Source organism: Cnephaeus nilssonii (assembly GCF_951640355.1).
Source record: "Cnephaeus nilssonii genome assembly, chromosome: 9".
NCBI lineage: Eukaryota > Metazoa > Chordata > Mammalia > Chiroptera > Vespertilionidae > Cnephaeus > Cnephaeus nilssonii.
The window spans coordinates 96,683,946-96,709,261 of NC_137080.1; the positions used below are offsets into that span (position 1 = coordinate 96,683,946).

The 25,316-nt window shown below is 63.0% G+C and overlaps 4 protein-coding genes across 11 annotated transcripts; 1 reads left to right on the forward strand and 3 right to left on the reverse strand.

The window, feature by feature from the left end:
* Nucleotides 1-98: 98 nt before the first annotated feature.
* LOC307104718 (uncharacterized protein) lies at nucleotides 99-1,833 on the reverse strand (the record flags this gene model as incomplete). Its single annotated transcript, XM_079779793.1, has 2 exons — nucleotides 1,702-1,833; nucleotides 99-1,591 (listed from the first exon to the last, which is right to left on the reverse strand). The coding sequence occupies exons 1-2, from the start codon at nucleotides 1,751-1,753 to the stop codon at nucleotides 99-101; spliced, it is 1,545 nt and encodes a 514-aa protein (XP_079635919.1). The 5' UTR covers nucleotides 1,754-1,833.
* Nucleotides 1,834-3,154: 1,321 nt separating this feature from the next.
* SFTA2 (surfactant associated 2) lies at nucleotides 3,155-6,352 on the forward strand. The gene is made up of 4 exons (XM_079779795.1): nucleotides 3,155-3,481; nucleotides 3,707-3,795; nucleotides 3,905-4,731; nucleotides 5,118-6,352. Exons 1-3 carry the CDS (start codon nucleotides 3,421-3,423, stop codon nucleotides 3,986-3,988), a joined length of 234 nt encoding a protein of 77 aa, XP_079635921.1. The 5' UTR covers nucleotides 3,155-3,420; the 3' UTR covers nucleotides 3,989-4,731; nucleotides 5,118-6,352.
* Nucleotides 6,353-7,556: 1,204 nt separating this feature from the next.
* Nucleotides 7,557-17,431, reverse strand: VARS2 (valyl-tRNA synthetase 2, mitochondrial). 4 transcript variants are annotated; one of them, XM_079780020.1, is made up of 30 exons: nucleotides 17,334-17,431; nucleotides 16,795-17,010; nucleotides 16,597-16,678; nucleotides 16,383-16,483; nucleotides 16,041-16,162; nucleotides 15,874-15,940; nucleotides 15,690-15,787; nucleotides 14,865-14,946; nucleotides 14,620-14,739; nucleotides 14,137-14,248; nucleotides 13,557-13,645; nucleotides 13,111-13,201; nucleotides 12,792-12,919; nucleotides 12,600-12,703; nucleotides 12,370-12,451; nucleotides 12,109-12,185; nucleotides 11,957-12,035; nucleotides 11,700-11,805; nucleotides 11,542-11,612; nucleotides 11,314-11,439; nucleotides 11,041-11,145; nucleotides 10,856-10,924; nucleotides 10,659-10,737; nucleotides 10,428-10,555; nucleotides 10,173-10,325; nucleotides 9,312-9,518; nucleotides 8,606-8,717; nucleotides 8,327-8,502; nucleotides 8,068-8,196; nucleotides 7,557-7,971 (listed from the first exon to the last, which is right to left on the reverse strand). In XM_079780020.1, exons 2-30 carry the CDS (start codon nucleotides 16,987-16,989, stop codon nucleotides 7,876-7,878), a joined length of 3,186 nt encoding a protein of 1,061 aa, XP_079636146.1. In that variant the 5' UTR covers nucleotides 16,990-17,010; nucleotides 17,334-17,431; the 3' UTR covers nucleotides 7,557-7,875. The 4 variants fall into 4 exon arrangements, with proteins under 4 accessions (XP_079636146.1, XP_079636144.1, XP_079636145.1 ...); XM_079780018.1 differs by having other exon boundaries at nucleotides 8,068-8,502; nucleotides 17,334-17,391; XM_079780019.1 differs by lacking the exon at nucleotides 17,334-17,431 and adding an exon at nucleotides 17,170-17,326 and having other exon boundaries at nucleotides 8,068-8,502.
* GTF2H4 (general transcription factor IIH subunit 4) lies at nucleotides 17,431-22,549 on the reverse strand. Of its 5 annotated transcripts, none has more exons than XM_079780021.1 (14): nucleotides 22,339-22,549; nucleotides 21,647-21,789; nucleotides 21,312-21,416; nucleotides 20,864-20,995; nucleotides 20,543-20,617; nucleotides 20,351-20,464; nucleotides 20,053-20,164; nucleotides 19,857-19,925; nucleotides 19,574-19,657; nucleotides 19,213-19,345; nucleotides 18,906-19,036; nucleotides 18,289-18,336; nucleotides 18,071-18,149; nucleotides 17,431-17,744 (listed from the first exon to the last, which is right to left on the reverse strand). In XM_079780021.1, the coding sequence occupies exons 2-14, from the start codon at nucleotides 21,784-21,786 to the stop codon at nucleotides 17,575-17,577; spliced, it is 1,392 nt and encodes a 463-aa protein (XP_079636147.1). In that variant the 5' UTR covers nucleotides 21,787-21,789; nucleotides 22,339-22,549; the 3' UTR covers nucleotides 17,431-17,574. The 5 variants fall into 5 exon arrangements, with proteins under 5 accessions (XP_079636147.1, XP_079636148.1, XP_079636150.1 ...); XM_079780022.1 differs by having other exon boundaries at nucleotides 20,351-20,439; nucleotides 20,521-20,617; XM_079780024.1 differs by lacking the exons at nucleotides 21,312-21,416; nucleotides 21,647-21,789; nucleotides 22,339-22,549 and having other exon boundaries at nucleotides 20,351-20,439; nucleotides 20,868-20,930.
* Between the last annotated feature and the right edge of the window lie 2,767 nt (nucleotides 22,550-25,316).

Genomic DNA, 25,316 nt, shown 5'->3' on the forward strand with positions numbered 1-25,316 from the left:
CATGACCTTGAAGTAGGCAAGAGGATGTCTCAGGCGGCTACAAAAGGCACCGGCCACAGGGGAAAGGTTAAGAAACTGAAAACAGAAAGGGCTCCACCTCATGAGGTTCTGGGAACGGCCCACACGAAGCCCCGCCCAGAGCTCCGGGCCCAGAGGGATTGAGCAGCAGAAATATCACCTGGCAACGCTGAGCCTGAGCCGGGGCCTGAAGCGCTGCCGGACACGGTCTGCGTGGAAGTCGGAGGGCGACTGGGGAGAGTCTCAGAGGTTGAAGACACGGAGACAGTGGGGACAGTTGCAGACACAACGCCAGGGACAGTGGGCAGGCCCCCAGGGAGAGTGGGGAGGCCCCCAGGGACAGTGGGGAGGCCCCCAGGGACAGTGGGCAGACCCCCAGGGAGAGTGGGGAGGCCCCCAGGGAGAGTGGGCAGACCCCCAGGGACAGTGGGCAGGCCCCCAGGGACAGTGGGCAGACCCCCAGGGAGAGTGGGGAGGCCCCCAGGGACAGTGGGCAGACCCCCAGGGACAGTGGGGAGGCCCCCAGGTACAGTGGGCAGACCCCCAGGGACAGTGGGCAGACCCCCAGGGACAGTGGGGAGGCCCCCAGAGATAGAGGGGAGGCCCCCAGAGATAGAGGGGAGGCCCCCAGAGATAGAGGGGAGACCCCCAGGGACAGTGGGGAGGCCCCCAGAGATAGAGGGGAGGCCCCCAGAGATAGTGGGGAGGCCCCCAGAGATAGAGGGGAGGCCCCCAGGGACAGTGGGCAGACCCCCAGGGACAGTGGGGAGGCCCCCAGAGATAGAGGGGAGGCCCCCAGAGATAGAGGGGAGACCCCCAGGGACAGTGGGGAGGCCCCCAGAGATAGAGGGGAGGCCCCCAGAGATAGAGGGGAGGCCCCCAGAGATAGAGGGGAGATCCCCAGGGACAGTGGGGAGGCCCCCAGAGATAGAGGGGAGGCCCCCAGAGATAGAGGGGAGATCCCCAGGGACAGTGGGCAGACCCCCAGGGACAGTGGGGAGGCCTCCAGAGATAGAGGGGAGGCCCCCAGAGATAGAGGGGAGGCCCCCAGAGATAGAGGGGAGATCCCCAGGGACAGTGGGCAGACCCCCAGGGACAGTGGGGAGGCCCCCAGAGATAGAGGGGAGGCTCCCAGAGATAGAGGGGAGGCCCCCAGAGATAGAGGGGAGGCCCCCAGAGATAGAGGGGAGATCCCCAGGGACAGTGGGCAGACCCCCAGGGACAGTGGGGAGGCCCCCAGAGATAGAGGGGAGGCTCCCAGAGATAGAGGGGAGGCCCCCAGAGATAGAGGGGAGGCCCCCAGAGATAGAAGGGAGATCCCCAGGGACAGTGGGGAGGCCCCCAGAGATAGAGGGGAGGCCCCCAGAGATAGAGGGGAGACCCCCAGGGACAGTGGGGAGATCCCCAGGGACAGTGGGGAGGCCCCCAGAGACAGTGGGGAGGCGCTCTGGGAGAGTAGGGAGACCCCCAGAGATAGAGGGGAGGCCCCCTGGGACACCCCCCGAGAGGGAGAGACTGTCAGGGACAGCGGGGAGGCCTGCAGATGCTGTGGTCCTCCATGCGTTCAGCTGAGCTGTTGGGAAGAACAGCATCGGTGAGAAGAGGCGACCACGTCCCTGGGTCTTCGCCCCAACACCCAGCACCCAGCACCCAGCACCCAGCACCACTTCCGAGCCGGCTCACCGAGTGTGGCGAAGGCCTGCAGGCCCAGGAGCAGCACCCGCGCGGCGTCCATGGTGCCAGCCTGGTGCCTTTGCAGGCCCACGGCCCGGCTTTTAAAGGCCCTGGCACCTATTCGTGCTTCTGGAGAGCCAGGTGTGCCAGGACCTCCATCAACACCAGGATCTCCGTCCCCAGGGAGAGGTCACCAAGCTGTCCCCAGAGGATTAACCCGTCCCAGCTTGATCCCAGGAAGCACTGGGCGAGGGGGAGCGTGAGTAAGAGCCTGAGGACTCCCCTACCTGGCCCTCGGGCTCTTCCCAGACCAGGGACCTACCCCCAGCCTGAGTCAGCCTCCACGAAGACCCTCCTGGAGGGAGGGGCCGGTGCCCTGCCCCCAGGCCTCCTCTTGCTGCTAGAGCACAGCCATGGGGTGAGGACACGGGGTCTCTGGGAGAAGCAGGATTGGGAGCTGGTGGGTGAAGGATGTCCTGGCCTGGGGATCGCATCTGGCCCTCATGAGACCCAGGGAGGGCGGGTGGACACCGGAGTCCTCCCGCACCCGCCGGCTGCAGCCCAGAGCGTCCGTTCCTCCGGGGGAGAGCAGCAGGGAGGACCCCAACGTGCACTGCAGGATCAGGGCCAGCTCCGGCCCGACTGCCCCGAACCCATGTCCTTCCAGCTGTGCGCGGGCACGTCTCGTCACTCCGCAGAGGCGGTGCTCTAGCCGTTACAGGGCCTGGAGGACATTCCAGGGGATGTCCGCCTGGGACGGCTCACAGGTGCTCCCTCCTCGAGGAAGCTCAGCCGCCCCACGCGTCGCTCCAGGCGCCTGCCCGCTCCCCGCTGAGCCTGCGGGCCTTCCTGCATGTATTCTTCTGGCGCACGTCTGGGGTCCCGCTGTCGGGCAGTGTCCCCTCCGTCTCTGCTCCAGTCTCCTGTGCTGGGCCCTCTGGTTTTTGGGGGGCGGGGGGAGGTGTTACATACAGAGGCAAACAGGAAGACACAGGCTTCGTGACTGGTGTGTCAATCTTGTCAGTCAGAATGAGGGATGAGTTCTAAGCCCGCGGCTGCTGACCTGATAAGTTCTTCAGCCTCTGGGCCTCTTCCTGGTTTTAGAGAAAGATGGTAACCTGCATGGGCTCCAGGCCCCTCTACCATCTGCGGGGTGTCTGCCAGCCGCGTGCCTGCGCCGGGGGGAGGGCGTCCTCCGCCTGGACCGAAAGCGGGAGGCGTTTGATGACACCCGTGCCTCCCCCTGAGTATCTGGGATGCTTGGAGCAACGGAAACTCCCAGGGGAAGCTGCCAGGGCCCAGACTTCTCACCTGGGAAGCCGCGGGCTGCGGAGTGGGCACCTGGTTTGTGAAGAAACTCGGCTGATCCACCCCTCCCTTTTGGACCCACATTCCTGAGCCCTTCGTGGCATGAGTGATGGAAATTAATTGTAGTTAATAATTAATCCCTAAAGAGCGATGAGAGGCCCAGCCTGGGTGAGGCCCAACCTGCAGGACCGGCATCCATGGAGGGTGAGGAGGGACCACCCACTCTCCCCATGGCCCAGTGACTGGCTCTCTCCTGGGTCCTCAAAGCCATGTTGGGAGAACTGGAAAATCCAGTTACCACCAGCCCCCTCCAGCCCCCTCCCCGACCTGTGCTGAGGATTGCTGTAGCAGGCAGGCCCGCAGGAGGCCAGCGGCTCAGGCGCCTCTGCCCTCCCGTCCTCCGAGGAGTCTGCGGCCACCATGGGGGCCAGGCTGCCCCTCTTCCTCCTCCTGACCCTCCTGGGCAGCTCCCAAGGAGCAGGTGAGGGCTCAGGGCTGGACACAGGGTCCTCGTGGCAAGAGGCCGGGAAGGGGACTGGAGAGACAGAGGCACCGGGTCCTGAGCCCGAGCTCAGGGTGACCCGCTGCCGGAGGGGTCTGGAAGGGCCTGGTGCGGAGGAGGGAGAGGGAGCAGGGGGCCCACTCCTCGGCCTGGGGGGTGGGGGGTGGGGGGCCTGGGTCCTAAGCTGTGCTTCTGGGTCCCCAGGGCCGGGCATGGCGTTGCGGCTGAAGCTGAAGGATTCCTTTCTGGCAAATCCGTCCTATGACTCGAGCTTCCTGGAGCTGCTCCAGAAGGTAGCTCTCCCGGAGGGAAGGGCTGGGGCTGTGTGAACTCCAGTGTTTGAGTGGGTTTGGGGCTCTCTGCTGGCACCTGGGTGAGAGCCATTAACCCTTCTCTCCGCAGCTCTGCCTCCTGCTCCGCCTCCCGCCAGGGACCCGCATGACCCCCCGCCAGGCAGGATCCCACCACGCCACCTGCGCTGGCTGAGCAGTCGGAGCTGCCCTGGGGTTGGGGGGCGGCTTCAGCAGGCCCCCTGCTGCGTGGCAGTAAACATGCTGAATCCCGGCTGCGGGTTCTGAGTAGGGGGCGGTTGTAGGGCGGCTGCGGGTTCTGAGTAGGGGGCGGTTGTAGGGCGGCTGCGGGTTCTGAGTAGGGGGCGGTTGTAGGGCGGCTGCGGGTTCTGAGTAGGGGGCGGTTGTAGGGCGGCTGTGGGTTCTGAGTAGGGGGCGGTTGTAGGGCGGCTGCGGGTTCTGAGTAGGGGGCGGGGGGCGGCAGGAAAAGGACTCGGGCCCTGGGAGGCAGAGGGTCCGGGAAGGACGCGTGCTCCCTCCGTGCCGTGTCACGGGCCTAGAAGGAACGGGAGGAGTGAACTGGGGGCACACCCTCAGTGAGCACACACTTCCGGTGAGGTCACAGAACACGGGATGAGGGGCGACGGAGTCCGTTTGGAGTCCGTCTGGTCCCGGCGTGCACCCCGGGTCAGCGCCTGCAGCCGCAGCGGCTCCTGCGCCGACCTCCCAGACAGGACACAGGACGGTGAGGCTTGGGCTCAGCCGCACCGAGGCCCATCAGCGGTGGCGAGGCCACGCCAGATGCCTGGGCCTCCGAGGAATTTCGTCTCCTCTCCCTCCGCCTTAGCTTCTGGCTGGGGGCTCAGAACCTGGCAGGGACGTGGACAGACACCCCCAGGACATGAGCTCCCGACCCAGGGATCCACACAGGCCAATCAGGTAGAAGGTGGGGGGAGGCAGCTCAGGTGGGAGGCGAGGGTTCCACTGATGACCGGGGGGCCGCTGGCCCGGGGGCGGGGGGGTGCGGCCGGCCACACAGACCCACACGAGTCCTGGGTGTTCTCCCCGCACGGAGCCTGCCAGTCTTCACCTGCAAACGGGACCAGACAGCACCCGCTTCGTACGGCTGCCGAGGACCCACGGACCAGCCATGGGCACGTGCCTCCTGCTGCCGGGGGCCCAGCGGGAGGGATGTCATCAGGGTGGAAAGCCGGTCCCATCGGGCGCTGGGCGTCCTCCCGGTTCCCTCATCTGACTCCCCACTCGAGACCGTCTTGACTTTTTTTTAAATCCTCACCCGAGGATATTTTTCCATTAATTTTTAGAGTGGAAGAGAGGGAAAGACGGAAACATCGATGTGAGAGAAACACATCAATGGGTTGCCTCCTGCATGCGTCCCGACCAGGGCCCGGGCCGGGAGGAGCCTGCAACCACGGTACGCGACTTGGTCAGAATGGGCCCGGGACCCTTGGGTCCGCAGAAGACCGTCTTGAGTTCTTACCGGCGTCTCAAACTGCGAGCATGCCGCCAAGACCCGGCCGCTGGGGGTGTGGATATGATGGCTGCCTGCTCTCCACAGTGCCCGCCTGCCCCTGTGCACCCACCCAGCACCGTCACCACCTGGGAAAGGAGAGCCGGCTGCTCGCGGGAGGGGCTCCCCTGACGCGAGGGGGCATAGGAAGTGGGAGAGTGAAAACAAACAAAATCCCCCTCATTCCCTCTGCACCCGTCCTGGGAGTTAGCCCAGAGGAGAGGGCCCCCAAGTCATGAGTTGCCCCAGCCTGCACCGGTGGGCAAGTGACACCTCTGTGTCGGCCCAAACAAGCCGGGGACTAGAAGTCTGGATCCCCAAATGTCTGGAGGAGCAGAGTGGCTGCTTCAGAGCCTGGTTCTTAGATCTCAGGACCTGAGATTACTGGGCTGTGACGCCAGATTCTTTTCTCTAAGAATCCTCTCCCCAGACTCATGACAGGGCAGTGCAAAGAATGCTTTGGGGTTCCTTAGACCTGGGGTGGTAAGCGTCCCTGATACGCATGCGCCTCCTTTTGGATAGCCATGTGAACTTCAGCGGGCAGCTTCCTGGCACCATGTGGAAAGGAAGGCAACAAGCCCTTACGATGGCCGGCAAGGGCCTGGGCCAGCACTGGCAACAGGGCCTGCCGAGATGATGGAAATGCGTGGGAGCCGCGCCGAGCGGCGTGGGAGCCACCAGCCACGTGTGGCTGTCAGGTCCTTGAAGTAGGAACTGAATGTTGAACTTTTAAAATTACTTTAGACAGCCAAATGGTGACCATTTTGGACAGCACACCCTAAATAACCCTCCTGAGCCTTCCTCCCCTCCCCACCGCTCCCGCCCTGCACTCAGGCCCGGCTCGGAGCTCCCCTGGCATGCGCCGCGGCTCTCCCTCTCCCGGACGTGGCTCCCGGAAGTCCTCGTCTCCTGCAGTCCTCCCACCTGACCCATCTTATTACCACAACCTGCTCTCCCCACACACCAGGCCCTCCCCGGCCTTCCCCCAGCTCTCATGACCTTCGGGCACACTACATACTACATACTACATACTACGTGCGTACATGTTTTCTGACTTTCCCTGCTAGAACCAAAGTACTACCGGGCAGAGATCTTGGTTTCTCCCTTTCACTGATGAATCCAAGGGTCCAGAAGAGGGCCCAGGACGGAGCGGGTGCTGAGCTGTACCTGGTGAACGCGGGGACGAGAAAAGGAAGCTGCCCACCGTGCCTCTCGCTCTGGGTGGATGTGCTGTGCCGGTGGGACTGGGCAGACGGTGGGGCTGGTTAGAAAGCGTAGAGCGGAGCGCCCCCCAGCGCAGAGCCCATGTGCGTGAAGCTTGGCTACCGCACCAGAAAGAACGCGCATGTACGTCACTGGGCTAATCCCCAGGCGACACTGTTACACAAGCTCCCCGTATTCTCTGAGCACATTCCTTCGCCTCAGAAGGGAGAACGCCCCGCCTCCGAGGTCTCAGCAGCACCAGGCGGCCCAGCTGCGAGCGGCCACCATGAGATTGGGCCGGAAGGGCCAGGCCTGAACGCCACCGTGACGAGACAGCCCTGGGCGGGCGGTGGCGTCTGCGCATCGTCCCTGCACACATCTCAGCAGCTCTCCGGCGGACCCTCCGGCCCGGGAGAAGTCCCTGCTCCTCTCAGCCCCACCCAGAGGAGCAGGCAAGTGGGGAAGGGCAGGCCCGGAGAAGCCGGCCACTGTCAGCACGCCCGGCAGCAGGTGGCCCGCGTCCCTGTGCCAGCCACGAGAACGCTCCGCTTTGCTCCAGCGAGGCGGGCCCCAGCCCCACTCCCACGGCGCCCCCAGCCCCACTCCCACGGCCCCCCCAGCCCCACTCCCACGGCGGCCCCCCCACTCCCACGGCCCCCCCAGCCCCACTCCCACGGCCCCCCCAGCCCCACTCCCACGGCCCCCCAGCCCCACTCCCACGGCCCCCCCAGCCCCACTCCCACGCCCCCCCCAGCCCCACTCCCACGGCGGCCCCCCCAGCCCCACTCCCACGGCCCCCCCAGCCCCACTCCCACGGCCCCCCCAGCCCCACTCCCACGGCCCCCCCAGCCCCACTCCCACGGCGGCCCCCCCACTCCCACGGCGGCCCCCCCAGCCCCACTCCCACGGCGGCCCCCCCACTCCCACGGCGGCCCCCCCAGCCCCACTCCCACGGCCCCCCAGCCCCACTCCCACGGCCCCCCAGCCCCACTCCCACGGCGGCCCCCCCACTCCCACGGCGGCCCCCCCAGCCCCACTCCCACGGCCCCCCAGCCCCACTCCCACGGCCCCCCAGCCCCACTCCCAGGGCGCCCCGAGCCCGAGGCAGAGCAGCCCTCCTTCCGGGAAGGAGTGGAAGGCTGGGTCACCACGGGGGAGAGGGACAAAGAACCACAGGCAGACGCGTTTGAGACGGCTTTATCTGCACTCCTCGTGCCAGAGCTTCCAGGGGCGCCCGGGCAGCGGGCGGGAGCGCGGGGCAGCTGTGGGTTCCGAGGCCCCTGCCAGCAGCTGCAGGCTCTGTCCTCACAGCAGGTCTGGGCGGGCGGAGAAGCGCCAGGTGCCAGGGCTCACGGTTCCCTGGGGCCGGGAGACGCAGCCATCAGCTGCCTGAGGTGCGAGGCCGCCTGGTCCAGTTTCGACAATTCCAGGTGGAGGGCAGAAAGCTGGACGGGCGGGAAGCAGTAAGGATCCGGCAGGAGGCCCACCCTCCCTCCACCCTCCCTCGGGGGCGGGCTCCCTGGGCAGCCTCCCAGCCTCACCCTCTGCTGCCGCCGAGCCTCGGCCTCTCCCTCTGACGGGGTCCGGGCCACGAGGCCGTCCAGCTGCTTCTGCAACTTGTGCCTTCGGGCGGCCAGCAGAGGCAGATGGGCCTGCGGGTCCACCAGGCCCTGCGGGAGGACGGGTATCGTGGCCACCCTGCGCCTCCCACACGAAGACCCTCCCCACTTCAGAACGCGCCCCGCCCGCCGCCCCACGGCCTCTGACCCTCCCAGCTCCCGGCTCCCGGCTCCCCGGCACCTGCAGCTCCATGTGGACCTGAGCGCTGTCGCTGAGCGGGGCCCGGGCCCAGCCGGAGGGGGCGGCTGCACCCACGGGCAAGAGGCCCACAGCCCCGCAGCGGCCCAGGGTGCCCAGTGGCTCCAGGAAGGCCTCGAAGACACCACGCTCTCCGGGCTCTGAGCTCTGCAGCAGCACTGGGGGAAGGGGCCGGTCAGGGTCAAGGCCTGCCCCACGCGCCCCCTGCCCCGCCCGCCGATGCTCCTCCCGCAGGCACCGGGGGCCCAGGCCTCGCCTCACCTCGGGGCCGGGCCTTGGAGAGCTGGTACGTGGCCCGGAGAGCCCTCAGCGCCTGCACGGCCTCCTGGACCCGGGAAAAGCGCCGCTCCAGCTCGGGGCGGTGCCAGCGCTCCTGCAGGCGGGACGGACCGGCGCTGAGCAGCAGGCTCCCGGGACCTGCCAGCGCTCCTGGCTCTGCTCTGCCCGCCCGCCCGCGCCTCTGCACCGCCTCAGGGATGTTGCCCGCGAAACCTGGGCGCCATCTACAATCTTAGCCGATCAGAGGCTGATGTCTGTCAGTCACTGTGACTGACTATACCCAACAACCAAAAATAAGACATTTAGAACGTGTTATTCAAGACTCACAAAACCACGTGACTCACAAAGCACATCATTTAAAAACTCAGTTAAGCTTGAAAACGATTTTTGGGTAAGTTTTCGGCATTCATCCTTTGCAGGTTATTGAAGCTTAAAACTGCACTGAGACTTGGGGCCATCCTGTACTAGCACCCAGCCTCATCGCAGCATGGCCCTGCCTGCTGCCGTCCCGGTTTAACGACAGGGAGACAGGGAAACTGAGGCACGGTCGCTCTTGCCCACGGTGCTAACAGGGCTCCCCGAGGCGCTGCAGCACCCCAAAGCCCCCGCAGTGATGCCAGCTGTTAGTGGCCCACAGCTATCCCTTTCGGATGACCCCGCCCCGCGGGCACCCAGGGATGAGACTCACCAGGCTTTGGGCACTGGGATAGGGGGCAACAGAGATGCTGGGGGCGCGGGGGCCGCCCGGCCCGGGGGGCAGCCTCTGCCAGAGCTCCTCAGCCAGGAAGGGCATGAACGGGGCCAGCAGGCGGAGACCGACGTCCGCACAGCAGAACAGCACCTGAGGCGGCCCAGGCGGGCGGGGGCCGTGCGACAGCCCGGGCTTCACGGCCTCCTGGGGAGGAAGCCTGCGCGTCATGCCACACCCTGGCGGCCCACAGCCGGGACTGTGGGTACAGCATCGGCTGTCCCGTAAGGAGGGGAACCCCAGGCGGGACTCTCAGAGGTAGGTGGGCAATCGAACTGCAGGAAGGTTGTGTAATTTAGAAAGAAAAGTATTGAGTTTCTGCTCATCAAGGAGACAGAGTTTTGTAAAAGACCGAGAAGCAGCATCCCGGGCAGCGGTCCTGAGCTAGCGGCATCCCGGGGACAAGCAGTGACCATTTCCACCAGCCGCCGCCTGGGGAGCCCGCGCTGGGGCAGGGGACACGGGGCACCCGCCGGCCCTCCCGCGGCATTAGCTGTGAGAACCCGGGTGCCCACCGTGGCGCTCCCTCCCCGGCCAGCCCAGCGCCCAGCTGCCCGGCCTGAACCGAGTCAGAGGCTGAGGAAGAAGCTCCCTCCACCGCCGGGCTTCAGAAGCCTCCCTCGCCCAGGCGACAGGCAGGGCAGGGCTCGGCCAGCCCCGGGGGGAGTCAGGGTTCCCTGGCTCATCGTCTTCCTGCCCTAACGAGGGGCCATGGGGACCCCAGCTGAGAGCTCTGCAGGGGCCGCGCCACTCAGGGCACAAGGGGCGCCTGCAGGAGAGCGCGCCTGGCCGGCCCCTCACCAGGTAGACGTCACAGAGGCTGTGGAGCCAGAAGTGGTGCAGGGCGTGGGTGGCGAGGGGCAGCTCCCGGGTGAGGAAGCCGCGCTCGCACTCCCGGGCGGTGTGAGCCAGGCGGCTCAGGATCCAGGCGTCCATGGGGGACGCGGGGCACAGCTGCAGACAGAAGGGGCTGCAGGTCACAGGAGGGCTCGACTCCCACGCCCCTCCCTTTCCTCAGACAGCAGACAACCCCACTGCCAGGCACCTCCCTCTCACCTCCTCTGCAGGCTGCGGCGTGAAGTTCTCCCCTAGGACACCGAAGATGAAGCGCAGGGCGTTCCAGACCTTGTTGCAGAAATGGCGGGAGCTCAGGACCTCAGGGACAGACAGGTGCAGGTCCCCCGCTGGGAGGGGGAGAGGAGAGCGCATGCAGGCGGGCGGCGCTGGCACGGGGCGTCCTCAGCCCTGTCAGCCCTCTTCGCGACCCCAACGCCTTGCCCGGCTTACCCAGGGCCCCATGGGAGCACAGAGCGAAGCGCAGGGCATCTGTCCCACACTCGGGGATCCCATGAGGGAAGTCCTTTCTCTGCAACCAGAGGGAGGAGGGGTGGCAGATGCCCATGAGGCTGCAGGGCCCGGAGCCTGGGTCGCAGAGAAGGCCAGGGCTGTGAGCTAGAGGCCGATGGGCAGACACCGGGACACACCTGCGCTGCAGCGGCGATCGCCAGCTCTTTGGGGTCCAAGTTCCCATCCCTCAGCTTCTCCTGCAGCACCTGGGACAGGCGAGTATTCGCTGGCCTCAGTCCCAGACCCACCCCTACGAGGGTCCCCCCTGTCCCCCAGACAGCTCCTCCCCCCACAAACCCAGCCTGCCCGGCTCTCATCCTACCTGCAGCTCCGCCCCTCGGATGATGTCCCGAGGGTCCAGCACGTTCCCCAGGGACTTGCTCATCTTCCGGCCCTGCCTGTCCCGGACCATGGCGTGCAGAAGCACCTGGGGCGGAGGGTGGGGGGGCGGCCTGGAGAGCCTTCCCAAGGCCCCGTGGGCTTTAGGGTTGAGGGTGGGAGGGAATCAGGAGGGGAGACCAGCAAGGCAGGGGTTAGAGCGAGGACAAGGTTGGGGACACGAGCTGCCGAGGGACAGGGCACGACAGGGCGTTACCTTGCTGAAGGGGAGCTGCCCCGTGAGCTGGGTCCCCAACATGACCATGCGGCCCACCCAGAACAGCAGGAGGTCACTGCCTGTCTCCAGAAGCGACAGCGGGTAGAAGCGCGTGAGGTCTGGGGTCTGGGAGGAAAAGACAAGCGGGAGAGGCCCCGGTGCCATCTCCTGAGACTCGGCCACACGTGGCCTCCACCTCCCCTCCCTCCGCGGCTCGCCCGGCCTCACCTGCTGGGGCCAGCCCAGGGAAGAGAAGGGGAAGAGAGCCGAAGAGAACCACGTGTCCAGGACATCGGGGTCTGCGAAACAGAACCCTCAGCCTGCGCGCTCAGCCCCACCCTCCCCGCCAGCGTCCCCCACCCCACCCCTGCCGGGCCGGCCCTCACCGCGCTCCAGGGTCAGCTCGGCGCCTGGCCTCCCGGTCAGCTCTGCAGCCGCCTCCCTGGCCTCGGCCTCCGTCCGCCCGACCACCCAGCAGTCCTCCCCGTGGGCCTGCAGAACGAGGCGCGTGAGGAGCCGCCGCAGGCGGGAAGCCAGCGCGGGGTCACAGGACTGAGGCTGGGCCACGGGCCAGATGGCCTGAGCCCCCGCAGGCCTGCGACTCCGGGCTGAGCCCCGCACCGCCCGCCGCTCCGCCTCCTACCTCCGTCCCGGGCTCCCCCACGAGCAGGTAGGCTGGAATCCGATGGCCCCACCACAGCTGCCGGGAGATGCACCAGTCCCTGCCACAGAGCCAGAGTGGAGTGGCTTCTCAGCGGGAGCAGCGCCCCCGCCCGCCCCCAGAGCCCCTCGTACTCAGCGCGGGAGAACCAGAGCCGCCAGGTCTTCTGGTGGAAGGATGGGCTCAGCTCCAGGGCCCCCGACGCCACCGCCTGCGGGAGACGCTTCCACAGTGCTCCCGCCCGCCCCCGCCCCGCCCCGCCCCTGCCTCTCAGCTCAAAGGGCCTCCCAAACCTCCGAGAAGGTTCTGGGCTCGAGTGAGGACACGAGCCGGCCCTCTGGACCACCCGCCTCCCTGCCACAGCATCCTGACTGCATCCCGGCCTCCTTCCTCACCTGCGCCGCGCGGTCCGCCATCTCCCGGCAGCGGACGAACCACTGGCTCTTCGGCAGGTACTCCACCACGTCCCCGGAGCGGCTGAAAGGGAGACGGCTGAGCCCGGGCCCAGCCCTGGCCTCTCCCCGGGGCTCCGGGGCCCACAAGGTGCCGGGCCCGCGCTCCAGCCCGGGAGCCCCGCGCCCTCCGGGAGCCCGAGGTGAGGACACGGTGGGGGGGGGGGGGTCACCTGCAAAGGGGCAGCACCACGGGGTGGCTCTGGAGGCCCCGGAGCAGGCCCCGCTCCCTCAGCGCGGACAGGATCTCCTCCCGGGCCACGAAGCGGTGGAGACCCTGGAAAGGCGCAGCAGTGAAGCTTCGAGGCCCCCGAAGCAGGGAGACCGGGGCGGGCCCACAGGGTGGGGACAGAGGCCGGTCCCACCTGCAGCCAGGCCCCGCAGGCGGGGGCCATGGTCCCGTCCTCCGCAATGACACTCAGGGGGCGCAGGCCGTGGCGGGCCCCCAGCTCGGCGTCAGCAGGGCTGTGCGCTGGAGTCACCTTCACCGCCCCTGGGGGAGCGGAGCCCGTGAGCGGGAGGCCGACCAGGCGTAGGCTTCCCTCATGGCCCGTGCCTCCCAGCCCTCCCCCCTCTCTGTGTTACCCCACCACCCAGACTACTCCATGCGGGTTCCCCTCCTGTCCTCCTCCTCCCGGTCCCCCCCCCCCCGCACCCGGCTTCCCTCCTCCCGACGGCACTCACCCGTGCCCACGTGCGGCTGGACAGCAGAGTCTGTGACGAGGGGGAGGAGCTGCCCTGTCAAGGGGTGACGAAGGTGTCGCCCATGTAGATGCTGCAGGGAGGGAGAGGGGCAAGGACCGGCGCCTGTGGGCCGAACGGCCTGGGCAGGCGGGAGAGCCCTAGGACAAGAGGGGGAGGACCAAGGAAAGAGCCAGAGGGTCAGCCCACGTTCCTCAAGGGGCTGGGGGGCGACTACTGGAGGTCTGCCGGCCAAGGGGCCAACACAGCCTCGGCTCCGCGCGGCCTGCCCCGCCAGACCTGGTCAACCCCAGCTAGCGGGCAAGTGCGGCATGGAGAAGAGATGGCAGCCTCAGGGCCCGGGAGGGCTGAGCTGGAGAGCAGGGCCGCCGTGGGGAGGGGGAGAGGAAGCTGGGGCAGGATGGCCGGGCAGGCAGGCAGGGCATTACTGTGTATCGGGCGTCATCGGGATGAACAGCCACTGCCACGTCTCCAGGCAACGTCTCTGGTCTCGTGGTCCCTACCACGACCTCTGCGTCTGGGGGTAAAATTCAAGCACGTCCAGCTAGTGGTCAGTCTCACCCTCACCCCAGAAACAGCCAAAGGCAGGAGGACTGGGAGAGGGAGGGGCAGGGCAGTCAAGGTTGAAATAACGAGCCATGAGGACCAGGTCTCGGCGCCTGGGACAGAGGCGGGTGCCTGGAGTCCCTGGCAGAAGCAGGGATGGTGTTCGGGAAGGCATGCGGCCCAGGGGACCGGGGACAGTCGGGCCCCAATCACAAACACCCTGACACTCCAGCTCATCTACCAGCCCCGCCTGGAACCGAGAGCACCTCCTGTCCACACTCCAGAACTGACCTGTGTCCCCGGGGGCAGCCTCCTGCAGAGTTACTCTGAGCTCCCAGGGCCCAGGAGCCAGGCTAAATGCCCACAGAACACAAACACTGCCAGGTTCCTCCCCCCCGCCCCCGCCCCCCAGGCCCATGTGGGCTCGAGAAACAGGGAAGCAGAGGTGAGTGGTGGCCTCACCAGGCTCTCCATCCACGGGGAAGGCCACCGAGACGAGGAGGCCGAAAGTCACAGGGGTGGGGCAGCCGGGCAGCCGGAGCTCGGTGGGGCCAGGCAGGGACCGGCGCTCCACCTAGAGGGTGGAGGAAGCAGGGTCTGAGAGCAGCCCCGTGCAAGGCTCACCCCCAGGCCTCCCACCCCCACTCCCCCACCCGCCCAGCCCCCTGCAGCGCACCTGCCGAAGCCTCAGAGGGAGGGTGCCGCCTCCGGTGCCCTCACCTAGCGCTGCGCAGGGGACAGTGAGCACAGCCACACGGGTGCTGGGCCGACCCCTCCCAGGAGGCCTCCCTTCGTCCTCACAGCACCCAGGGCTTCCCGTCAGCCCTGATGTGCAGATTGCGAACACCGAGGCTCAGAGCCGGCGGCAGCAGGACTTGGACTGAGTCGGGCAGTCTGGCTCCAGACTCCGGGCTTCCACCCGCCACGCGCTCCCCGCAGCCTCACCTCAACGTCCGAGATGGCTGACCTCAAAGCGCACGACCAGTTGACCAGCTGCCGGGCGCGGTACAACAGCCCTGCCTTGTGGAGTCGCACGAAAGCTTCCGTCACAGCCACCGAGGAGCCCTAGGGTGACGGAGTGTCCACACCCAGCAGTCCTTCTCAGCCCGCCGCCCGTTCAGGGCCCGCACTCCCACCCTGCTACCGACCCGCCCCCACCCGCCCCCACCGGGCCGGCCGGGCACACTCACCTCGTCCATAGTGAAGCACTGCCGGTCCCAGTCCAGGGAGGCCCCCAGCTCTCGGAGCTGCCCGCCGATCTCCCCCCCCTTCCTGTGCCCAGAGAGGTTTGTCAGCAAGCATGTCCCGAGCACCAACGGCCAGGCCCAGGGACACCCTGGGGGCTGGGAGGAGGGAGCAGGCCCAGCCCCTGGAAGCTAATGCAGACAGTATGGAGCCTTCTATGGCGCTAAAAAAAGCAGAGCCCAGCTGGTGCGGCTCAGTGGTTGAGCGTCGACCTATGAACCAGGAGGTCAGGTTCGATCCCCAGTCAGGGCACAGGCCCAGGTTGCAGGCTTGATCCTCAGTGTGGGGTGTGCAAGAGGCAGCCGATCAATGGTTCTCTCTCTTCGTTTATGTTTTTACCTCTCTCTCTCTCTCCCTTCCTGAAATTAATAAAAATACATATGTACTGTAAAAGCATGGAGTTCTATAGTAACAGGGCAGCCGACTTGTGGGAACCCAGAGCAGCTTTGCAGAGGAGCGGGCATGTGCCAGCCGACCTGGGGAAAGGAGGGCAGGGTCAGCAGAGGGCAGGGGGCCGTGGGTGAGGAGGGATAAGATCTAGGCAGGAAAATGGGGCCAGTGGGCGAGTGTGAGTGTACACACATACACATACATCAATAAACACACCTTACTGTGTCACACACAGACACACAGCTTGGAGACCCCACCAAACGCTAAGCAGCTCCAGCGCTCAAGTCTCTGGAAGTTAGGGGAGTGGGGGGATGGGAAGAGCAACCACAAGCTGGGAGAGGCTGGGAAGAAGGTCCCAAACCCGTGACCTCGGCACTCACTCCTCCTTCCACTTCCACACCTCCCGGAGGAAGTCTTCCCGGCCCAGCTCCTGTCTCCTCAGCCCCCGCTCCTTCCACAGCCGCTTCTCCACCACAGCCTAGGAGGTGAGGCAGACCGTGAATCCGGGGCTTCGGGGGGAGCTCTCTTGCACCCGAGAAAAGGAAACAGTGGCAAAAGACATACTTGGGTAGCAATCCCTGCATGATCTGAGCCAGGGACCCACAGCACGCAATCCCCACGCATCCGGTGCCTGCAACAGGAACACGCACACGTGAAGCCCTGAGCTTACACACCCATCCTCCCCGTCCCCCTGCCTTCTCCAGAAACTCCAGCGGCCCCCTTGCCCTCACCAGCGCACAAGAGCGTCCTGGATGGCCACGGTCAGTGCGTGCCCGACGTGCAGGGACCCGGTGACGTTGGGAGGGGGGATGCACATGGAGAAGGTCTCCCCGGTGCTCTGGGGCAGCCTGGTCTAGGAGCCAAGGCAAAGGGCAAAGGGCAAGAGAGGGCTGAACAGCTCCCTCTGCTGTCCCCAAGGCGCAAAGACCCGCGGGAAGGAAGGGTCCCGCAAGTTAATGGGCGGGGGAGCGGAGCAGGAGACAAGCTCTCCAATGATTGGCTGCGGGCCCCGCGGAGACTCAGCCCGCCCACCTCACGGCACCGCCCCCGGGCCCGCTCCCGCCAGGACAGACCTGATACTCGGGTTTGAAGAAGCCCTCTCGCACCCACCACGGGTACCAGGCCGCCTCCACGTAGCGGGGGCTGTAAGCAGCGGGCAGGGGCTGGGAGACGTCTGTGGAGGCGGCACAAGGGAGCCATCAGTGGGGGCGGGCAGAGCTCCTCACTCCCGCCGCTCCGGCTGCTTTCAGAGCCGACGGGCGACACCGGGAGAGAAGGGTTCGTTACCTTTCTTCGCCCCGGGTTCCGTGGGGGTTTCATACAGCACGATTTCTTTAGGCGTCCAGGCCTTACCGGGTTCTGCGGGGGGCTGCGGGGAGGGGCGGAGGGGGCTGCAGGTCCCAGTGCGGCCCAGGCACCTGGGCCCAGCCTCCCCGCCAGCCCCTCCCGTCCTCCCAGGGACCCAGGACCAGCGGTGCGCCCCACCTGGCTCTCCCCGGCTAGCCCGGCCTCCAGCGCCGCCTGCTTCTCTCGCAGGCGCTTCTGTTTGGCTTCGCGGTTCCTGCGGGAGGCGGGGGGCCCGTAGGGCTCCGACTGGGTGGAAAGGGGATGGGACCCGGGGAGGCCCCGTGAGGGCCGCAGCCCCCATGGTCGGAAAGAGGCCAGAGGCCAATGCGGCATCCGGAGGGCTTGCACAGGCGCCTGAGGACAGGGGTGCGGGCGGGTCACGCCTTACCCCCGCCTCCTCCTCGCACGGCGGTCACTGCTTCCCGCCCCGCACAGCCCCCGCCCCAGCACCAGACCCGGAGCCACGAGCAGCGCTCCCCGGGGAGGGTCAGTCTCTGGCCCCCAGCGACGCACGTGCGAAGAGGGGGTGACCTCTGACACGCGGGGAGGTGAAGGGCTCGGGGATTCGGGGAGATGGCCGACACCGGCGCGCCGAGAGCCAGCGAGGGTCCGGCCAGTCACCACGACCTCGGCCGCCGCCCGCGCGTCCCAGCCCGGAGGCCGCCCCACGCGCTCACCCGGCGGGCCCGCCGCGACCCCAGGGCGCCCCGCAGCGGCGACGCCGAGGACTGGGCTACCGGAACCGGAACCGGCCCCGCGGCCCCGCCCGTCCCCTCCCGGCCAATGGGCGCGCGGGGGGGCGGGCCGGCGGAGAGGGAGGGGCCGGGCGGCGAGGAGCACTTCCACGACTTTATTGAGCAGCCGCGTCCCCACGGGAACCCCCGCCCCCGCCAAGTCCCGGGGCGCCCGGCGCCGCGCTCAGCTGTGCTTCTGCCGCTTCCAAAAGCGCTTGACGTCGCCGTGCCCCGCAGGCGTCACCACCATGAGCCGCTTGGCCGCGTTCTCGAACACCAGCACGCCCAGCTCCCGCGCGTGGGCCAGCAGCAGCTCAAAGTCCACTTGCGACAGGAACTGGTTGTACAGGACGCCTGCGGGAGGAGGCGAGGCCGTGAGCCCCGCGCCACAGGCCCCCCCGTTCCCATCTCGCCCCCCGCGTCTCTTCATGGCTCCTCCAACCACAGTCAGGAGGGAACAGTGCAGAAAGCACACCCATAATGCTTCCCAAACCAGAGGTTACCCCTCCCCACTTCCCGCTTCTAAACCCAAACTGCACAGATTTGAGACTCGCCCGAAAATAAAGTGCCTTGTCAGCAAGACAAAAAAGTAAAATGCATCAAGAGCTTTTTCAGCTCATCCAGACGGAATTGTCCTTCCTCTGGCCAATGGCTAAGAATCCGCCAGCAAAGCCACGCACCCTCGGTGAAGCGGAGTCTGTCCCTCTCCAGCTCCCACAGCCGAATCTGGTCTGTGATGGTGGGCGGCAGCACAGGGGTCTGCAGGGCCAGGGGATGGCTGTAAGGTTCCGGAACACTGCTCCAGAGGACCCAGCCCTCCACGCAGCCCCCAGATTTTCCAGCGCTTGGTCACCAGTGCCAGGGCTGTCAGCCGCCAGCAGCGTGGTACCTTCTGTACCTGTTTGAGCATCACTGGGTGGGCCCTTGTCCTTAGGAAATGGATGATCTAAACAACAGGGAAGAATGAAATCAAGGGCTTGAATAAGAGGGCAGGAAAACTACCTCGGCCATCACCTAATGTCAACGGAACGTCACCTTACAGCTTACAGACTCGCGGCCACATGGCTGTCAGCAGCCCGCGCCCTGCTCAGCTGTGGTCCCAAGCTGCTGTTCCCACTGGTCATGTCTGCCATTCCATCTGCCCTTTGCAGTCTTATTTTGTTTTCCTTTAAAATAGCAGCACTAAGGTGTGGCAGGCTCTGAGCTAATGTTTTACTGCTGCTCCTCACTGAATCCTCCCCGCAGCCCAGTGAGGTGAAAGCTCAGGGCTCCCGTTTCCCACCAAAGGAGGCTGAGTAAGTCAGAAACGAAGCACCGCCCGTTCGTGCAGCCAGAAGTGGTGCCAAGACGCAGATCCAGGGCCAGCCCTCCTCCCTCCAGCCGCTCCCCCCGAGCCGCGCCTCTCCGCACGTGCAAGTCACACCACCTGCTGCAACAGGCCTGGGGCTGGCCTTCTCTAAGGGGACCCCACAGCCCAGTGCACCCGTCTTCCTGCCACACCCCAAGCGGGGCTACCTGCTGGGCTGTAATGCCGCTGGCGATGGCCTGCTGCACGCTCTCCCGGGTGACCTGCGCCACCACCATGTTGGGGAAGCGATAGAGCATCTCAGAGAAGAGGGCAATGAGGGCGATCTGCAGCTCCGATTCTGACCGGGGATGGGAAGAGAGGATGAGGAGGCGGCCCTCCCCCCAGCCCCCTTCCCCCCGCCCTCGTGTAATGAGGAGTGTCCACTGTCAGGTAAACTGAGTAAAAGACACTTCCTCCGGCCTCCTTCCCTCCCCACTCCCATCCCAACCTGCTCTCCCAGGCCTGTCGCCTCACCTGTGTAGGCGTACAACCGGTAATTGGTTTCCACGACAATGAAGCCTGGCTGATGTGCAGTGCCCCCGGCCCCAGAAACTCCCGCCGAGAGGTTGATGGCCAGGCGCGTGGGGTAGTACCGCCGGGACTTCCTCTGGGAAGGGTAGAGGGCAAGGCGGAGGGCCCGCAGCTGTCATGCCTTCCTTCCTGAGACACCCGAGCCCCCCCAGTGCACAGAGCCCCACCCCCACTTCTCTCCCAAGGGACCCAAGTATTCAGTCCTGGCAACTGCTTCCTGCTGCCCCCCCAGGCCCACTCCTTTCTGAAGGCCCCGGCAACACGGACCCGCCTCTTCCCGCAGCGTGTGTTTGGGTGCTCATACCTTCCTCTGGAAAACAAGCCCAAACTCACGCAGGTGCTGCAGGAAGTTCAACAGAGAATCACTCATGCCCTCCACAGAGTAATCCTGGGGAAGAGGTAGCCAGCTGGGGTCCGAAACACCTCCCATCGCCCCGCCACGCCCGCCCACCCGCTCTCTTCTCCCACCTCTGGCCGCGCTCTGTTCCTTCCCGTCTTCCACTCTGCCGCCGCACAGCCGCCCGTCCCCTTCCCCTCCCACCCCTTCAGCTCGCCCGCCCAGACCCCCAGCTGCGGCCCCTGCGCACCTTGCCCAGAGTAGAGAAGCTGAGCTGGAAGAGGAAGGAGAGGATCTCCACCAGGTCCATGCCCCGACTCTAAGGAGGGCGGGCAGAGACAGAGAGGAGCGGGACACACGGAGAGGAGGGTCAGGGCGCAGTCTGCTGGCAGCAGCCTGGGGGTGGGGGGGGGGGGGGGGGGGGGCCTTGGGGAGAGCGCCCTCACCTGGGCCGTCTGCAGGTACTGCAGCATGAAGTACCAGAGCTGGGCGGGCGTGTCGAGCAGCAGGAACTGGAAGCCAGCAGAGGTGATGCAGGGCGGCTCTCCAGGCTCAGCACTGGGGACGGGGAGAGGGACGATGGGAGGGGCGTGCGGAGAACGGCCGCATCCCCACTGGTCCCCCGTCTTCTGGTTTCTCTCTGGCCGCCCTCCGCTCACTCTCCCTTAAGGTCCAGCCCCTCCGCTCCCAGCCCCAGGCACTCGGTCAGAGGACAGGCAGCAGTCGTGCATCTGGCTTCCTCACCTCTTCATCAGCCCCGCCTGGCTGAGGAGCTGAGCCAAGTCCTGGCTGACGGCCGCACTGGGGGAGCCCACCATGAAGTGCAGGACCACCTGAGGGGTGCGAGAGCAGATGGCTCTAGGGCCGCGGGAAGTAGGAGCACAAGCAGAGACACACGGGTCCCGAGGCCTCACCTCCCATCGCTCCTCGGCGTACTTATCCAGGGAGGGGACGTCCCGGGCATGCTTGTCTGGTCCCAGCTGACTTGTGTCATCAGACCAGGCCTTGCCCCTATGCCCGGAGAGGCCAAGAGTAAGGAGCCCTGCCTGTGTCCCATGCCCACCCTCTGCCCTCCTTCCACCCTCGTCCGCATGGGCCATGAGTGGGAGGTCTTCCCACACTGTGCAGCCACATCCGGTCCGACCCATTCCTAGAGGGACTCCCGAAGGAGGCGCCCTCAGGGCCCGAGGCCCTCAGGAGCTCTGCCTCCACCAGCTGAGTCCCTGGCCCGGCTCAGGAAGATCAGGAAGGACATACCCACCCAGAAGGGCAGTGCGGAGGTTCTGGCGGAAGACGGGGTTCAGGATGAGGCCCTGGAGACCACCAGGAAGCAGCTGCGTGTGCCAGATCCGGAGGCCGCTCAGCAGCCCTGTACTCTCCTCCTGAGCTCTGACACAGAAACAGAGAGTGAGGGGGTGTCTGGAGAACAAAAAAAGGAGGCCCATTCCGACCTTTTCTGAACTGGTGATCCTTGGAGCACTGTTTCTGGGTGAAATCAGAGTCTTCTTAGGGCAAATTTCTGTACTGCAGCACTTACCGCAGCCTCGCTACAGACGTCACAACCCGCCCCGAGGAACTACAGCACGCCGAGCTTCCCAACCTTATTTACTTACAAGCTTTGTGCTGTACCCATTACTATGTCCTGAAAATGTTCCAAGGAACAGCCGTTTGGGAAATGCAGCTGTTGAGAATGCAGCAGACTCACTTGCTGAATTCCTTCTTCACCCACAGGGCCACAGCAGCTTGTGGCAAAGGCTGCTCCAGAAAGAGCATCCGCATCACCCAGTTCTTAGCCAAAGACGGGAGCTCCCTGCAAGGGGCAGAGACAAATGTTAATATCAGCAACTGCTCTCCACCCGCATCTCAGCCTCTCCCCCCACAACCTGACCAGTCTCGCTGTCCCACAAACACCATCTGTTTTGACCTGATACACTTTAGTCTCCAAGCCCCTTAGAATGATGCTTCTACCCATGCTGACTTACCCAGTCTGCAGGCCCATCACATCTCCCACGTGGTCCCTGTCATGCAGGGCCTCCTCACCTGAAGACAGCCAGACAGGTGGCAGGGTGCCCGTACAGTCGGTCCAGCACCCCAGGGCTCAGGCCCCCGAGGAACTCCTGCAGATTCCTGCATTGCAGGTGTGCTCGGTTCAGGCCACCCCGCGAGGGGGCGCTCTCCATCACCTGAGAGATGCAAGTGTTAGAAACACAACCCACAGTGCGTGCCCACTCACCCTCACCTTCTCATTCAGGGCCCAGATCCACGGCCGCACCGTGCCCCATCCTTTCTCCGGTTCCCCTTTCCATGCCACTCATCTGTTTCTCCCAAACCTGACTGACTTCTTCCTCTCCTGCCTCCTCACCCCACTTCTGGCCCCAACTCCAGTCTTCTCTCAATTTCCAAGCAACAGAACTGTTCATTGTCCCCTATTTTCAAAATCATTTTGTATTTCGGTAATTTGTCTCGTCTTTACTCCTGCTCAGAGGAGCCATAAGCTCCACATTTATCAGACCTTCCCATCTACTTCTTGGCCCCACGTCTCTTGCTGGGCACGGCAATAAGCTACCTCTCCCCTCCATGTTTCCCAAATCCAATTCTACCTCTTTCCTTTTCCTTCCCCCAAGACTACTGCTTCACCCATTCAACCTGATCCACCACGTCCGATCTAACTTCCTACTTTTCTCTCACTCAACGCTCCTACCCTCCGCCATCCCCTCTCCCGGCCCCCTTACCACGCTGTCGACCCCAACGCGTGCACGTCGCTTAATCGGAGTCAATGTCTCGCATTGGCTCCAGGAAATAGGGGGAAGGACGGTTAAAACTTAGAGAAAAGGGTAAGGAGAGCGACGAAGGATTTCACAGACAGGGGTCCCGAGTGGAGGATTCAGAAGAGAAGGGAAAGAGTGGAAAAGTAGGGAGGATAAGAGCAGGCGCTGCACCCGCCCGCCGCGGGGCGTACTGGGATTTGGAGTTTTGCCCTTGTCCACCCAACAAGCTAGCTGAAGCGCGTCTGACTACAACTCCCAAAAGGCACCGCGGGGAAACAGCAAGTAAAGAGAGCCCGGGACACCCGAGCCCGGGCCACTTGGTTCCGCGTCGCTCTCCACTCTCGCAGATCTAACCCACGGGTAGGGGAGGCGGCCCGAGGACTTCCTGGCGGAGGCGCGCACACAGCTCGGTGGTGAGGCACTTAGTTTTAAAAACCCAGGAATCTGGGTTCCGTGGACTCGGTTGCTCCCGATAAAATTGGGATACTGCGTTCTCCAGAGCGTTTGCGCGAGTTAGGAATTGTTAACACGATCCAGTGCGCTTACTGGGCACGTTAAATAATAGATCTTAATTGCCACATCCACCATGCTTCCGCCACCCCTCCCCCTCTCCCCCCCCCCCCCCCCGCCCTCGTGAAGTTAGAAGATCCTAGTAAATACAGTGTTTAACTCAATTGCTCGCTCTGATTTGATTTATGAACCTACTTCAGGAAAAGGGAACGGACCGTCTTCAGCCACGATGAAAGCTACACACTTCCCTAAATTCGTGTAAGGCCAGTTTTATTATTCCCGTTTTACAGAGTAGAAGGCAGAAGGCCGGTGAGATCTACTAGGTGTACCGGTTAATAATGCGGATTTTGTAATCCAAGAGAACACGATAATTCCAAGAGAAACACCAAAAGTGCTTTGTTCAAAGTAATGCCCATCGCTAGCTACACATTTCCCCATCTTTCAGATAATTTGTGGATACCGTCCCAATAGAACTTTTCTTGTTTTGAGGCAAACCATTCAGAGACCCAATTTTCCACTTCTTCGTATGTTTTGAAGTGCTGCTCAGAAAGTGCGTGTGCCATCGATCAGAACAAGTGGTCATCTGAAGGAGCAAGGTCTGGTGAATACAGTGAGTGAGTTAACTTCCCAGGCAAGATCTTTTAACGTGTCTTTAACTGGTTTTGAAGTGTGTGATGGTGCATCATCATGAAGCAAAATTACTTTGCCGTGTCTTCTGGCACATTCTGGTTGTTTCATGATCGAAGTGTGGTTCAAATTGATTATTTGTTGTTGGTAGCGATCAGTATTAACGGTTTCACCTGGTTTTAGATACTCATAATACACCACACCTTCCTGATCCCACCAAACGCAGAGCATTGTCTTCTTTCTGAAATGATTTGGCCTTGCAGTCGATGTTGATGGTTGACCTGGATCACCCCATGATTTTGTGCGTTTGGGATTCTCAAAATAAATCCACTTTTCATCGCCAGTCACAATTCGATGCAAAAAAGACTTTTTTTGTGCCGTTGAAGCAACATTGTACTGATGACTTTTCGGTATTCCATTTGTCTTTTGTTCAGTTGATGTGGCACCCATTTTCCTTCCTTTAAAATCTTTCCCATTGCTTGTAAATGATCGGAAATTGTTTGCTGAGCAACGTTTAATCTTTCTGCAAGTTGTTTTGGAGTTTGACACACATCTTCATCCAATAATGCTTGTAATTGTTGGTCTTCAAACTTTTTCACTTGACCTGGACATTCTTTCTCTTTCACGTCGAAATCATCACCTTTAAAGCGTTTCAACCAGCATTTACAAGTATCTTGAGATGGAGCATGTTCATCATACACTTCCCAAAGTATATGATAACTTTTTCTTCAAAATAATGACTTAAAACTTCCCGCAAATGCTCTTTTTTTGACACGAAATTCAACATTTTTAAGTGTAAAATTATCTATGATGTTAACACCTTCAGCAAATTTGACATATGAAGTTTTGAAGCTTGCTATCAATACATATCAAATCGCATATATGTCAACATACGTGTAACTCCAGCTATTGGAAAAAATCCGCATTATTAATCGGTACACCTGGTATTCGCCCACGACCAGGCAGCTGGAAAGTTACGGAGCAGGGACCTGAAGGGCATTTGTCCAGGACCAGGGGCTGACTGTGTAACTTTGTCATGTCTGCTTTGTTGTTTCTTCTTTAGCAATTAATGTTTAAAGTCCTCAAAGAAGGCCACAAAATTAACAAAGCTTCTCTATGCAAATGCTAAGTAAAGTTAAAAGACAAATTACAGTCTGGGAAGAAGTATTTGATAAAATGGACAAAATATAAAGAGCTCTTCTAAAGAAATAAGAAAAAGAAACAACATAGCAGAAAGATTGACAAGAGAAATAACAGGCAGAAACAGAAGAAATATAAGGGCAAACCTCTCAACTTCACTCGTAATTCAGAAAAAAATAAACCAAAGAAACAATAACATCCAATTTAAAAATAATTAAGAATTGTCCACCCTGATGTTAGTTTAGCCTTGGTACATGAGTGCATGAGCATACTCATACACTTTCATTGAAGGTTGACATAGGCATGCTTTTTTAAGGGCAATTTAGCAACTCCCCCTTTAAGAATGTTTCATTCATCCCAAAGCCACAGAATATACATTCTTCTCAAGTGCACATGGGTCATTTTCAAAGATAGACCATATTTTAGGACATAGGCAAAGTCTCTCCAAATTCAAGAAGATAGAGATCATATCAAGCATCTTCTCGGATCACTGTGGCATAAAACTGGAAATCAACTACAATAAAAACAATCCAAAGAAATCAAACACATGGAGACTAAACAGCATGCTATTAAACAATGACTGGGTTACCAGAGACATCAAGGAAGAAATAAAAAACTTCATGGCAACAAATGACAATGAAAACACAACAATCCAAAATCTATGG